General features: G+C 41.5%; 1 protein-coding gene across 8 annotated transcripts in view; it reads left to right on the top strand.

Moving 5' to 3' along the window:
- Positions 1-15,411, top strand: part of JADE1 (jade family PHD finger 1) — a 100,703-nt gene that overhangs the window by 55,616 nt on the left and 29,676 nt on the right. For 5 of the 8 annotated variants that reach the window (XM_084856025.1, XM_084856022.1, XM_084856021.1 and 2 more), the window contains exons 3-5: positions 8,142-8,224; positions 8,321-8,395; positions 13,815-13,972. In XM_084856025.1, the coding sequence (XP_084712151.1) occupies positions 8,142-8,224; positions 8,321-8,395; positions 13,815-13,972 (316 nt within the window). The remainder of the gene's footprint in view (positions 1-8,141; positions 8,225-8,320; positions 8,396-13,814; positions 13,973-15,411) is intronic. The other 3 variants (XM_084856026.1, XM_084856027.1, XM_084856028.1) reach the window with 1 other exon arrangement.

The following is a 15,411-nucleotide window of genomic DNA, read 5'->3' on the forward strand; positions in this document are numbered from 1 at the left end:
CAGATCTGCCAGTAGTGATAATGTCAGTAAAAATATCTTCTTAGACATGAAGGGTTATAGGAGGAGCTGTCCTTCCATTCACTGAAGGCTCTGTGATCTACTGGAGGCTTCTGTAAATAGGATGGCAGGGGCTAGGTGATTTTTGAGAATTCCCCCTTTGCTCCTGTAGGACCCCACACAATCTCCATTGCTGTTTCGGAGAGTCCCAAAGCTTCTAGAACAGGTTTTGGGGTGCACAGGGGACTGCAGAGGGAAGGGGGATTCGTGACCATCTCCTGTCCTCCCCTTCCATTCATGGAAACCACCAGTGGAATGGAGGAACAGCATTGGGTAGAAACCAAAGCACTTCGTGGCTGTATCAGCCTTCCCCAGCCTGGTGCCATCCAGATGTTTTAGACTTCAAATCCTAGCAGCCCCAACCAGCCAATGGTCAGGAATACTGGGAGTTGTAGTCCAAAACATCTGGAGATGGGGGAAGGGTGCTGTATAAGATACACCTGCAGGTGTGTCTCCTATAAGGAGCATACCAACAGCAGTCTCCTGTAATTTCATGCTTTGGATCTCTGTTTTTTTGGTTTAGAATTGTTTGATTTGCAGGCAGCTTTCTGCACAGCATTTGCCCTCTGGCTGTGGCTCATTGTGGCTTGCATTGAGTGGGCCTGGTGGGTGGATTGTCTGTGATTCCATGATCTTGGCAGGCGTAGAAGGAAGTCTGAAATAAGGTTTATGATGATGGGTTGGCAACTCAGCCTGTTCTAGCCACTTCCATTTTCTGCTCCAGCTGCATGGTTTTCCAGCAAATGGTGTGCTGTTGGCAGCAGGGTCCACTGTCACTCAAAGAGAGCCCAGAAGGAAGCTGGGCAGAGGGAAATACCAGCACTAAGCAGGAACAGCAGCTAAGCAGGCATCTGTGTTGGAAGCTCTGTGCTCTGTCTGATTTAGCAATGTAGACACATTGTATTTACAGTAGGGGAAAGTGTGTGCAGCCTCCAAGAGTGCTCAGGCTTTGAAGTGTCAATGAAATGATAGCAGCCTGGAGCGCTCCTGGGACACAGCTGGATGCTCTGCAGCTGGTTTTACAACAGTGTTCTGCATTATGCGCTCTGTAGCTAATCTTCTGCCACGCAGCGTAGCATATTGGTTGCTGGGTGTGCTCCTTGGGACACCAGATACGTTCTGGAAGCTTATGGGAACTTGTTCATTTTAAAAATATTAAAATCTCTCTTTCGTCCCTCTCCCTCATCCCACTTGTGCATACAGCAATGTATGCAGAACACTTGCAGCAGATAATTAATGTACAGAGTGATGACATCCAACAAAAGATATGTGTACTGAATTCCGAAGTATCTTTTCTATCCAAGCATTTTGCCATTTTTGACAAGCCTCTGCTATTTTGACTTCCTCATCATTACTTTTCTTTTAATATGCTAACTGTTGAATTTTGTGATCTCATTTACATAAATTAAGTGCCATTGAGCTGATATGGCTGAGATAATAGGGCTGACGATATACATAGAAGGGCTTTTACATTTTTTTTTCCTGAGTGCAGTGCTCTTTATCAGCACTATTAAGGCCATGTCTGTCTTAATCTTTTTTTGGTATTGTTTAGTTTTAAGCTGGCTCTAAGAAAGCAGTCTCCCAGAAGATAGTGAGAAGAAGGCTTGAACTCTTTCTCCTTGCCTTTAAAAATGGTGACTATTTTTCTTTGAGCTCAAGCCATAAAGAAAAGTTATTGGCCATTTTGCCACCATCATTTTGAATGAGATATGACACATAAATATTTTTTATTATAAAAGGGTGTGGGGAGGATTACATTTCATTGACTGATCCCCTTCAGGTCATAGAAAAGTTTTTAAATGTAATAGCAGTATCAGCTATATGCAAGTGGAGAAGTGTGTATACTTCGATCAGGATGCATTTGCCTCCACTTGTGGGTCATGGAAGGATGTGGAGCACAATGCTTGGAAATGTGGAATTAAGTGAGGAACGTAGTTTTGATTTTACTAGCTGCAGAGTTTCATAACTCATGTTTGTGCTGTATATTTTTACTGTATTATACACTTTCCAGACAACCTCAGTTATTGGTCAGTTTAGAAGTACAGTAATAAATAAATAAATAAATCAACCCCAAGGATGCATTTTAGGATGTACTTTCTCTAAGACTGCAAGTATCAGTTCTTGCTTATCAGTCAGGAGTTTCCCTGTAACATTGGACAAACTATTTTCTTGGGAGCACCCTTTCAAGAACAAGGGGAAACCTAAGTGATCTAGCTTGGGAGACTTGTGTGTCCTGGGAAGAGACATGGTAGTGTTGCTTGCTAAGGCTGGACTGTAGTCTAAGCATATTTTGACTCGCTGCATCAGTCTTGCCACTCAGCTTGTTGTTTACCTGGATGCATTTCTTACTTATCATAGGCAGTCAGGGTAACTTGATCAGACTTTATTCTTTTAGGCCATAAATAACATGGGCACATGTTGCCTAGGGGCTAGTAATTTGGAGGGGGTGGTGGTTAGTAGCGTTTATGGATTTACTTGCAAGGCTAACTTAGATGCTACCAAATAAAACTTCCTGTTACAAGTGATGTTTTTGAAATCTTGACATTGCGACCATTATATGAACCTAGCAATCATACCCTCATACAAAATGTAAATATATCAATTAAGGGTACAATCCTATGCATGTTTAGACAGAAAGAAGTCCTTCAACTCCCAGCATGCCCCAGCCAGGATGGCTGGCTGGGAAATGCTGGGAGTTGTAGGACTTCTTTCTGTCTAAACAAGCATAGGGTTGCATCCTAAATATCTGTTACAAAAATGCAGTAGTTAGTAATCACATATTCCTGCAAACTTTTTCTGATCCAGATGGAATGTTTGCCAAATTGCAAAAAAAGTGTCAACAGTTTGACAGTAGGTGAAAGAGAAATGGAGTATCAATGCTGAAGTGGATGACTTCCCTAGAGAAGCAGCGACAAGTTGAAAATCAACAAGTTTCCCTCTAAATTCCTGAAACCTGCAAGCAATGGTGAAAGGATCAAGAAAAAGTAATACCTTTTGCATGTCAGTTCACTGAAAGTCAGATTTATTCTCTTCCCCTGAAAGACACTTAAAGTGAACTCTTCTGAAGATAACCACGGGCCTGTTATTGTTTCTGAAGATTCTGAAGATAACCACGGGCCATTAAATGTTAACTCCAGCAACTTGGGCTGCAATCCAACACCAGCTCTGTGGGAAGGGGAATATACAATTAGCTTGTTGTCCAATAAAATTAATCAAAATGGCTCTAGCTGACCCATGCTGGAGAAAACATGTTTACAATGAGATTGCTTTAAAGTGGTTGTAGCAGCGAGCTAAAAGTCAGTGTACAGAACTCAGCATATGCTGGTAGTTGTCACATGATCTCCTTGATGTGCGTTGCTGAGCCTGCAACTCAACCCAGGCACTGAAGGCATTGGCACATACTGTATGTCAGCTGGAGCCATTTTGTTTACTTTAGATCCACAGTTCCATCAAGTCTTATATGCGAATCATGTTTTGGAAGCTCTGTAAACTTCCCTGTTTTGAGATGGCATTCAAATGACATGGAATATAGCTTGAATTTCTATATAATTTGCATATTAAGTGGGTACTCGGTTTCGATAGGATTGTAAATTTTTTTTTTTACTTTAATCTGTTGTTACCTGCCCCAATCCCTTCAGAAGGATTGGGAAAGAAACTGAACTAAAATAAATTTTATAGGACACAACAAGGGAGAGATTTAAATATATGCTTGAGTTTCGCATTAAAACTAATGGGGCTTAAATCTGGCTGGATTTTACATAAATTATACAAACCAGTTTATAGGTATATACCAATTTATAGGTATATAAATTATCATATGCACTGAAAGAGTTGGGGGCTTGACTTCTGGTTCCAACTGGGGTTGTGAAGATTCAGGAGGAAAGCATCCTTGGTGCTATGTTAGCATCCTTGGTGCTATGTTAGCCTTCTGTTAGCCTAAATTTTGCAACAAATATTGTCATTGTTCTGGAACTATTTCCTTCTATTTCATCTTCTATATACAGTCCGGAATGGCTTCAAATCAATTAAAATCGTATTGGTTTTATTTTGTAAACCACCTTGTTATCTTTTTTGATGAAAGACAGTCTATAAATAATTATAATAAATAAAGTTAATGCCGGTTTTAACATCATTATACAATGACAAAGATTGGCAGTCGTGTGATGAACTGGGTTCTTTTGCTTCTTAAAAGCATTTACTTTGCAGTATTTATGTTGTTGGTTCCAGCTCAGTTTGAGACATCATCTAATCTGTTTATCGCTTATGAAACCTTATGAAAATGGCACAATATAGTTGTATTCTGCTGTTGGTAGGTAGTATTTTAAGAATAGCTTCAGCAAATCCGTTGGATTGGGTATTTTTAGCCTGCTCGGTGGACAGCTCCTCCATGCTTTTTTTTTTTCCCTCACAGTTTTCTGACTTGGAAATTTTATGTTAAAAATAAGAATTACCCAAAGATCATTCTAGTGTAGCACTCCAACAGGGTCTCTGCTATATGATTTTGGGATGTTCACAAGCAGGGCATGGTGGAGCTATTTATACCCTGTTACTTTCCTAGCACCTGGTAACCAACAGAATGGTGGTGTTTTTTTTGGTCTCATTTATGGGTTGATGGACAAAATGTTTGGCTCTTCATGTGAGCTGTCCTGGCTGTCTTGATAATATACATACTTTTGTGGACAAACATAATGTTGAGCCAAGTGATCATGGAGACAGCTGGCAGCAATTTCCGTGATTTTGGCAGCACTTTTTCCAGCTGGCTCATTCATGGATATTGGTGCTGGTTGAATCTATGCTCTTCCGTCACACATGATTTGTCCACCCAAATGTGTGCCCAGAGGTGGTCAGGACTCTGCATGCAGATGAAAACATATTTCTGTGAATTATTCCTGGAAGTTCAGTTTAAGAAAAACTGGTGAACTGCTATAGCCATTTCTTTGGATTTCCTAGGGCATATTCAATTTGGTGATTTTATCTATAGATTTTTTGGCTGGCCTGTGAATATCAAAGGAGTGATTTGTGGGCATCATAATCGATGAAATTAAGGCTGTATGGTACATAAAATGACCAAGAAGGGCTCCAGGGGAGGACAGCAAATCTGTGAAATTATTTATCTCATCCAAAATGGCTCATATGAGGCCTTTAAAAAATAATGATGTTTTTACACTATTAAATATGAAGAATGAGAAATAATACAGAGCCTTGAAATTTTGATAAATTTATTTTTTAATTAAAATCATGCACTATTCAGACTATTGAGTAGCACATTGTCACAGATCTGCGTATGTAATGCTTCCTTCCCTCCCACCATCCTTGCTGGAACCACCAGGGATCCTTGCCCTTCCCCATTGGCACAGACATATTTCCTCCTCCTATACGTGGCATGAGTTATACTTGTAAGAAGATGTGAGTGGGGTATGTTTATCTCCTGAGAGGAAAAGGGCAAGTAAGGTCAGGAGAGATCGAGCACACCAGGGTGTTCTGAAGGAGGAGGAGCTTCAATTTCTTCCTCACCTCTCACTCATTGCCCGTTCGTCTCTCCTCCCCATCCACACAGAAGAAGAAATGACGAGCCATGTTGGATTTGACCAAAACCCTATATAGTCCATCATTCTGTTCTCACAGTGGCGGACAAGGTGACCACATGCAGGACGTGAGCATGACAGCGCTCTTCCTCTTATCTTCCCCAGCAATTGGTATTGAGAGGCATACTTATCCCAATTGTTCACAGGTTAGCAAGTGATTTAGCTTCCAGCTGAGCCAAAGCTAGTCTCTTGCACAGCTGTTGGATGACTTGCTGAAAGCCTTGAAGGCTTTTTAATAGATAAGGTGGTATATAAATGTTAAAAATAAATAAATAAAGCAAGCAAGCCTTCCACTCAGTGCTGTTCAGTTCATAAGCTGCTGGGTCCTTCATAGATACCGTCTTTCAGCATCACAACTTGAAACATCTCAAAATAATGTTCATCTATATATTCCCAGTGGTATCTGCCTCTCAACTGATGTCAGAGTCGAATCTTGCTGTACAGTGTGGTTGCTATATTGTACTTGCTTCCAGTGGAGGCCGCTGGCTCGGATTTCGGTGCGGCTATGATTCCATCCTGAGTTTCAGTCAGAACTAGCCAGAACTCTAAAGGAGCTATCCAAAGTGCTGAGACCATTTTCGAATGGGTTTCAGGACCTTAGATAGCTCCTTTAGAGGTGTGGCTGGTTCTGACTAAAACCTAGAGTAGAACACAGCCCCAGCAAAATAGGAGCCACCGGCCTCTATTGCCTTGTTCGTCCTTGGCCAACTGTCATCGGTATATACAGTGATACTGACTTGATTGTTTTGATGTAGATTCTGGGTCTTTTTGGTGTTAGTTGTTTGGTTAATATCTATTTTTATTTTTATTTATTATTTAATACATTTCTATACCGCCTTCCTGCCAAGGCACCACAGACAATTTACAATTTATAAATATTGAAAGAAATAAAGTTACAAACAAGAAAACATCGGAATATAGTTCTCTCAGGCAGTTAATTGCCCGCTTAGCTGATGGCATGAGGCCCCTGACCTGGGCTTCTTCTCTTCTGTCTTCCCCCAAGGCCTTAAGTAGCCCCAAAGAAGGTGAGGGAGAGGCTGTCCCAACAATCCTCTCAGGCCATTGATGGTCCCCTCAGGAGCTGATGACAAGAGCTCCCTGGGCTTCTCCTCTTCTATATTTAAGTTATGTTGTATTTCTTTAAATAAATATTTCAGGACTTAAAAAAAAATCTAAAAAGTGATGCCTTCTTTCCCAAACTCTTAACTGAAGTCAGGTGCTTCCTTGGTCTTAGTTGCTAATTTCTCACTTGTTTCCAGTAAATTGCCTTTCCTGTCATGTAGGCTCTGGAGGCTAAGATCTCTGGTAGTTTATAGTCCAAATCCCCCCCCCCCCGTTTCCGCTGGCTTCCATGGCTATTTCCGCCATTCCTAGAAATTATAGTATTGGCAAGTCTGAGTTTTGGGATTTCCTCCCCACCTCCCCCATGGGCATCTCTGCCCCATCTTATTTGTGAGCAAACACCTGGATTTAGAGCTTTCTATCAAACCCTGAATCAACTGACTTCATCAAGAGGAAGTAATTCATCTAGTTATCAGTTGCTGGCAAGTTGAGAACAGGATGTGGATTTCCTTTACAAGTTTGGTTCCAAAACATTACAGTTCTACTTCTGCAAAATCTCCAAGTCTAATACATATCCCTCCATTCCACTGATGCTGTTGATTTTTTTGTGGAGGGAATTATCCGCAGTTGAATTCATATTTCAGCTCTAGATATCCTTATTATTTTCTAATATTTAGCCCACAATATTTTTCAGCATCCAGGAAGATAGTAAGTGTTGAACATACATGATTAGCTAGGGTCTGTATAGTGATAAAAAACTGTTTTAGTTGTGTATAATAGAATGTAAAACAATATATGTACATAATAAAAATAATGTTTTATCCAGATAATTTTGGGCATAACAAAGCCCAGTCAAGTAATTTACTATAATACTGTGACAAAGAGGAAAAAAAGAATTGAAAGTTTGTAACACAATTACAGTTTCTGACTTATTATGTTCTTTAATATAATAAGATCCTTTTCATAAGATCAGCTGTATTTGTAGGTTACTATAGCTAGTCTTTGAAAAACACTTCTTCTGTCAGGGTGGGATTGTGGTGGTGGAAGAAAAAGCTGAAGAAAAGCTGCCAGCATCTTAAAATATTTGCTAGTTGCTACCATGTACTAGCACTGTAGTTGGTCCAGTAAAAGGTATCATCTGAACAGTTCAGGTTCCAACATGGCAGCCACTGTTATATTTATTGTGTAATCTATAGGGAGGAAGAAAATGATGTGGAAGTGATTCCAGGGACATTAAACTGAGCCAGCAGTTTTCTTCCTGTGGGTCCATTATGCAACAGACTGAGGAGTGGAATGAAAGGCTATAGCTCTTGCTTGCCTTAGGGAAGTAATGCCATTGAAATTGGTTGAGATAGCTTTTGTGAATGGGGGCAAGAAAAGCCATTTTGGACCGATGCATGTACATTTCTCAGTTCTGTGTTTCTTTCCCTCTCCTAGGCTTGTCAACCTGGTCCCAGCATTCTAGGTCTCAGCACCGGAGGAGTTCATGCTCCAAGCATGAGGATCGAAAACCATCAGAGGTATTGTTTTGTTAAATACCCTTGCATGTTGCTGAAACACATATGTGCCTCCTTTTCCTAATACTTCTTTTTCTTTCCTTTTCTGCTCCATCTCAGCTGGCACCCAGCAACCTTTCTTCTGGCCAGGAGATCAGGGAGCTCAGCTGCTGCCACAGTCCCTGCCAGCATCAAGTTAGTTATTTAGCCATGAATATTGGGTTAGTTTGGCACCAACCCAACCTAGTTTTTTTAGTCCTTTTCTTTCTTTTTTAAAAGTATATTGGGGAATTTGTCTTTGATTTGTGGTAAACAGTGAAAATGCATTTTTAGGAGTGCTTTCTGTAGTTTTCTAGCCAGTACATGGCACTAATGAATAATAGTCCTTGTTCAACAAAGTGGTCAAACCAGAAATCTTTGTCTCTTTCAGTGCCTCATGTTCATTGCTTTGAGAAACTCAGATCAAAGCAGGAAATACAAATCAGTTTTAATGTTTCATGATGGATCACCAGGTGCAATCTGGTGCGTGCCTTACAAACTGGCAGATGTCCCTTGGGCTACATAGGAGACTAGAAGAAAAGGGATCTGTTGTTGGAGGTTGAATTCTTGGACTCTGTCTGGTTCATTAGAACCAGATATCTAACATGTTTAGGGACTTGGCCCATTCAAACCTCTTAACTCTTTTTTCCTTCTCCACACTTAGTACCCTGTTGTCACTATAGGCCTTTGGCCAAGTCAATGTTTTATTTATTCATTTAGTATATTTATATCCCGCTTTTCAGAGATAGATCATTTCAAAGCAGCTTACAAGCAATAAATGGGTTGGAGATAAGCACATATAAATATGCAAAAACAGCACTATCAAAATTGAGAAAATGAAGCCATGTTTGAGGTAGTTGAGAGTGGAACACATGTATTGTCTACCTACTCAGAAAGGACAGTTTCTACAATTATGTTTATAAAATATATAAACATATATAAGGCCTTTCTTAAAGGCCTTCACTGAAGATGTAAGGCACAAAGCAGCAGGAACAGAGGTCTATAATTGAGAGGCCACCACCGATAAAAGCCCTGCTCCTTTTATTCGCCAGTCTAGTTGGTCTGACCAGCAGGCATATGACCAGAGCCCCTGATGATGACAAGTGTACGGGCAGGATTGTATGGCTGAAAGTGGTCATATGAGTGTGGCCTGTCTCATTTGTTCCAATGGTGGAAGCAGTTCTACATGTATAAAGAATGCATGCACAGGACTGCTTCTACCATTAAAACTGATGAGAAAGTAGTTGTTTATGGAAATCCCATCCTTGGAATATACCACTAGATTTGGGTGCTCTATGTTTCTTATTTGAAATGCTGTTCTCTCCCCTTCTTCCTGTACTATCTTCATCCTTGTATTATCTTGAATCTATACTGAATGCTGTTTTGCAGACTCCAGAATGTTACCTTCAGAATATCAGCCTCAAAGCTCCTTATATTTGTCAATTTAAAGCATTTTTACCCTGATCTTCAGCTGAATAAGGCTCCCAGAGTGGCTTATGTAAAATTAATAGCAAACAAGACAGTCCTTATCCTCAGGCTTACAATCTACAACATACTATGCAAAAGGCAAAAAGGAATGGGAAGGAGGGGAGAGGAAAACAAGAAAACTCAGGCACTAGTTCATAAAGTTATATGTGAAGATCTGTGTGCCAGTCACTGTTTTAGAGATCAGTACAATGTTGGCTCCAGGCATGCTGGTTGCATCTGCAGAGCAGCAGGGGTAGCAATACGAGGCAGCGATTCTTGGAAATTATATCCTTGATGTTCCATTAAATCCTCCTTTGTGTGTAGCCAAAGCAACTCACTACAAATATTCAGGCTCAAAAGTGGTCACACCCTATTTTTCTCCCAGACAGTTCAGATCAATAATAATAATAATAACGATGATTAAGATGATGATGATGTCTGAAGTTTTGTGCCTGGAATAAGAGCAACATTATTCTGTGGCTTTTGATATTTCGCAGCATTTGTAGAGTTCTTGATAGTGCAACACTTTCCCATCAATATTATAATGTTTGTTTACTTTTTTCTTTTCATAAGCGTTTTTTAAAGTTCATCTTTGGTAGCTGTAGTACTATTCTTATTCTGTAAAGAAAGGATATTAAGAATGTTGAAATCTCTCTCTTTCTCTCTGGAATTAAGGGTCACAAAGGGTGATGCAGGCTTTTCTAAGGAGAAAGGAGCCGTTATTAAGGCAGGAGTGCCCCTTTTCCCAACCTCTTTCGTGCTATATGTGATATACATCTCTGTTAGACAAGGAAGCAGAGTGAAGATTTGCCAGTCACTGCTGTGTGTGCATCTCTTGGGTGCCTCCATTCATCATCTGAGTCTGATTGGTGGTAGTGGAAGCTGTTGGGACTCTCTCCCTGTAATACATTTAAATATCCATGTTTTTACTCTGGCCACACCCCAAAGTGAATCCAGCCAGCAAGATCACCTGTTCCTTTTATATTTTGGGGTGGGGTTGTTGAACCATTTTTAAATTTATACTTGGCGCACCTGTAGATTTTGAAAAATCCCTGGTCTGAAGAAATCTGTGGATGTTATTTTGATAGGGGAAAAGTGGAAGGACTCATGACATAGACTGTAGCAAGACAGATTGGGGGACAGGGCAAAATGTGTGAAACACATTTGCTTCACCACCAGCAGTGTTTGGAAAACATACAGAACAATTCCAGGACCATTTCTTCTGGATCAGTCCCAGTAAAGCACTGAGATTAATCCATGATAAGGAGTTTGAGGATTTTAGCCAGATAAACAATATTCTGCTTCTCTCTTTCCCATTGTGCCCCCCCCCCCCCGGGGGCTGACCTGCCCGCTGGACAATCTGTTTCTAGCTCTATAAGTGTGTGGAGTAGAGCTGGCTGTGTGCCTTGCTGACTGTACTGGCCATAAACAATTTGAGTCTTCAGATGGACTGTTTTAGAGGTGGTGTCTGACTTGTGGTGATCTTCGCTGGCACTGCATGGAATGATTCAATTACTCTGTCTGTGGCAAAATTATCTGGCCTCTTCTCTCTCTCCCCCCCCCTCCCCCTTTTAAAAATTCCTGGTAAATACCCTTTTGTTGCAAAGGACATCCAGCAGTTACTGTTAAAACAGAGGCTTGAAGATGAGGTGCTAAGCATGAATTATTCTTGTTGCTTTGTCATATTTTCTTGGCAAGAGTGCGTGAGGAAAAGGCATGCACAGTCTTGCTCTGTTTAATGCCTGCCACTTTGCGGCTTCTATTTTGCTGATGAGCGGTGACAAACCAGATTGAATCAAGCTCATGCAAGTGCAGTATAATGCTTTTCCGCACAGATGTATGGCTCTAACTCATGACACATGTGGGATAGGGACCCCATCCCTGCTTGCTTGTGGCTGATAACTTCCTACAACTTCCAAGATGTTTTACTAGTTTCAGAAATTCTTCAAATTCAAAGTAGAATTTGAACTGTGGCTGCAAAGCAATTGTAAATCTGGATGGCAGATGGTGTGAGAGTGGTAAGCAGTGTAGAGCTGCAAAACAAGAGAACTTGGCTACAAACTTTCCTGGCTGATATTTTGGTTTAAATTATAAAAGCCATCACATGTAGCATGGCCTCTAGTGGCTAGTTTGATATACAGCATTATTGCTGCACTGATGCTCAAATGGATGTACATGGATGTTCATCTGATATGCATTGTGACCTGCTTCTATCCTATATCCTTCCGAGTAACATTTACATTGTGACTCAGGTTCTGCAGGGTTGATGGAATGCTTTTTTCACAATCAGGCACAGTGCTGGTACAGATTTATGCTCTGCCGTATTATATCTGCTTAAATGGGCACAAATCTGGCTCTAAGCAGCTGTGCCACATAGGAACAAATTAAAATGCAATTGATGTTTGGGCCTTAGGCTCAATTCCCATGCTACCTTTTGGACATGTTAAAAGACTCAGTGTAGTGACTTTAACACATGAGATTTACATGTGGGGTACTTTGTATGAAGACTCTGTCCCTTGAGCCCTATTTATAAATCTTCCCCCCAAAATGCATTCACAGGGGGCTGCAACCACTGTCTGTGCCCCCAATATCAGTGTTCCTGCCAGCTCTGCATCCCTCACCTCTGTGTGTTCAGTGGAAGGTCTGAATGAGGAGTCTATGCATACATTTGTACGTATGTGTGAATGTGTGGAGGGCATTTATGAACAGGGTTTTGACCAAAGCTGGTCTTTACCTTATGATGGAAGAAAGCCAGAGTTTCCCTTGATGGAATAAGTATCAACTCTTTCCCTATAAGGATGCATTCAAATAAAGTATCCCCCATGCAAAATAGTTCACGTAAAGGCACTTTGAGGATCAGCTTTTAGTCCTAGGTTATGAGATGTATGGGTCTCCAGTCCAAAAGCTACTGCTGCCATGCAAATTACTTGTTGCAACTAACTCTTAGGAGGCGTGGCATTAGGTAGGTTGGATCCAAAGAAGGCAATGTGATCTCTCCGGTGAGATGCTGTTGTTGAGAGCGTACATTTAACAGCATGCTTTCTAGACATATTACGTACCTGTGCTGCGTTCTACATTGCTTGCTGACAGTCACGTACATCCTCTTACAGTGCTGAGTTGTGTCCAGATATCTTTTGGAGAAATTCTTGCAGGGGTCACCAGTTCAGAATTGCTAAAATTCATTGGTTTGTGGAGATACAAGGAGGTGCTTTATACTGATTGTATCAGTGGTTCATTTAGCTTGTCCTGACAGGCAAGTCAGGCTGGACAATATTGCCTGTCCTGACTGGCAGCTGCTCCCAAGCAGAGGTCTTTGCTAGCTCTACTGCGGTTTTTTTCTCTAGAGATGTTTGGAATTGAAGATGCGGAGCATGCGCTTAACTACTTGGCCATAAGTACATTATCATCTCTGGGCTCTGATCTTGTGAGAGATAGGGCATGTCTTAAATGAGGATGCCACTAAAGTAACCAGTGACTTTGACACCAGTGCTAATGTAAATTACATTGGGCTAGCACAAGCAACCTCTAGCACAACAACAATAGTGTTTGCTGGTGCAACAGGTTTTCCCGGGGAAGCCTGTCGTGCCAGCAAACGCTATTGGCCCGTTGCACTGGAGGTTGCTTATGCTAGCACAGTGCCATTTACGATCATGCTAGTGTCAAGTAGGTTACTGCCCTAGATGTGCAGATAGTAGCAGACCTTACAAGAGAAAGGATCGGGCCTTTTCATATTTGGTTGTAATGCCTTACTTAGGGAGGTTTTGAGTATCTGCAGTTTCTATTGAAATGATTGAGAACTGATGATCTCTTTTCTCCCCAGTTGGATTGTGTCATGTGTGTGGAGGAGGGCAATTAATAGAGCGATGGGTTCCGAGTCCAAATGATGTGTTTTCCACCTCTGTGTTCCAGCATGCTGATGTGGTTAGCCGTCTGGCCTCTTAATAGGCCATGTTAGTCTAGTGCTCATACAGTGACCTTGTTGTGCTCTGTGCTCCATGGTTACCCTGGAGCTGTGAATCATAGTGTAAATATCAAATGTCAGTGTCTCATCCTTCTCTCTCTCTCTCTCTCTCTCTCTCTCTCTCTCTCTCTCTTCCTTTCCTTGCAGGTGTTCAGAACAGACTTGATCACTGCCATGAAGCTGCCTGATTCTTACCAGCTGAATCCTGATGAGTACTATGTGCTGGCAGATCCCTGGAGACAGGAATGGGAGAAGGGAGTTCAGGTGCCAGTCAGTCCAGGGACTATCCCAGAGCCAGTAGCCAGGTATAGTTTGGTGAAACCATAAGGAAGAAAACAGCCACCCATTGCTTCACTTTTTAAGCACCTCTGAATGCCTACTTTTTGGATTTCTGTCAGAGTGCTATGTTCTGTCTGATCGCATGGTTCTAGGAAATTGCAAGGGAACTTCTGCAGTCTGCAAGGAGGGGCAGGTTGCAATCGCTTGAGAGACAAACAAACAAAGAAATAAATATATAACTATATTTACTTAACTTTATGAATTTCAGTAAAAAGCAGTATGAACTAAGAACAAATAGAACTGTATTAACCAAATGCAAACAATCCTAACTGTAAATGAGAGTTAATAACAAATATAGTGCTGCTGTTACTGGGACAGGGGCAGTCTCTTTCACCGTATCTTGGACTCTTGTTGCTGGCACCTGAGTCATGCCATTTCTGAATGGCTAAAGGTTGCTCTGTCTCTTCCTCTTCTTCTTTGCCATTCTGCTGCTTTCCTTGAGCTTCCTTTTGAGCAGCTCCAAGTCACTCTGCTGCTGCTGCCTTCTTTTGTCTTTCTCCCCAGCTGCTCTTCTGTATTTCTTCACCAACAGTTTTATCCTCCTCCTCTTCCTCCTCCTCCAGCATCAACAGCCATTTTTTAGACTTGTGTCCCACTTACCCTTCTCTCCATTCTGTGCCTTGCTGACCTTACATAGCCCACATTCCAAGGCCCTTAGGGCCAAACTAAACTGTAATCACACATCATGTAGCTATGTGTGATAGTTTAATTACTGTTGAGTAAGCATACCATTTCAGATTGGTACCACGGTATTACGTGAGGTTTTTGTTTTTGTTTTTAAAAAACAACCCTTCCACCAACTGGTTTTCGTCTTGAAATCCCACCTTCCCATGGGGGGTGCTTAAAAAAAAAAGAAAAATGTCTCCATTGACTCCAATTGAGACTTTTTTTTTAACACCCCCTCCCCGATGGGGGTGTGAGGGAAGGTGAAACCCCCCCTTCCTGGAATGCTGTAGTCCTGATCCAGATTGGGGCTGTATGTGCTTACTCGAGAGAAAGCAAAACTATCCAGCATAGCTGCACTGATTTGACAAACATTTCGTTTCACCCTTAGAGCCAGGCATAACCATCAGGTTGGGGAAGGTTGTTCCAGGGTGTGTTTCCACCACCCCAGTTGATCCTTTCTGGGAGAAGGAGGGGCAAGCTGACCTTCATCCCCTGGAATTATTCTTATGTTGTTTTTTGTGGTTTTACAGTTTTCCCTTACAGAAAAGCAGCACAAGAATTACTTGTGAGTAAGCAGTTCAGCCTGCCGTATGAAGCAGCCTGTTGGATTGTTAACTTATAAACAGATCTCCTGGTGACTAGGATTCTGGCCTGTTCCTTGAAATGGAGCCCTTCCCAGTCAACTGATATTGCCCTGGGAAAGTGCACTGGCTCCATCTCAAGTGGCAGAGCCTTCTCT

The sequence above is a fragment of the Heloderma suspectum genome, chromosome 5 (assembly GCF_057233095.1).
Source record: "Heloderma suspectum isolate Gila_16-S chromosome 5, 16-S_ref, whole genome shotgun sequence".
Lineage (NCBI taxonomy): Eukaryota > Metazoa > Chordata > Lepidosauria > Squamata > Helodermatidae > Heloderma > Heloderma suspectum.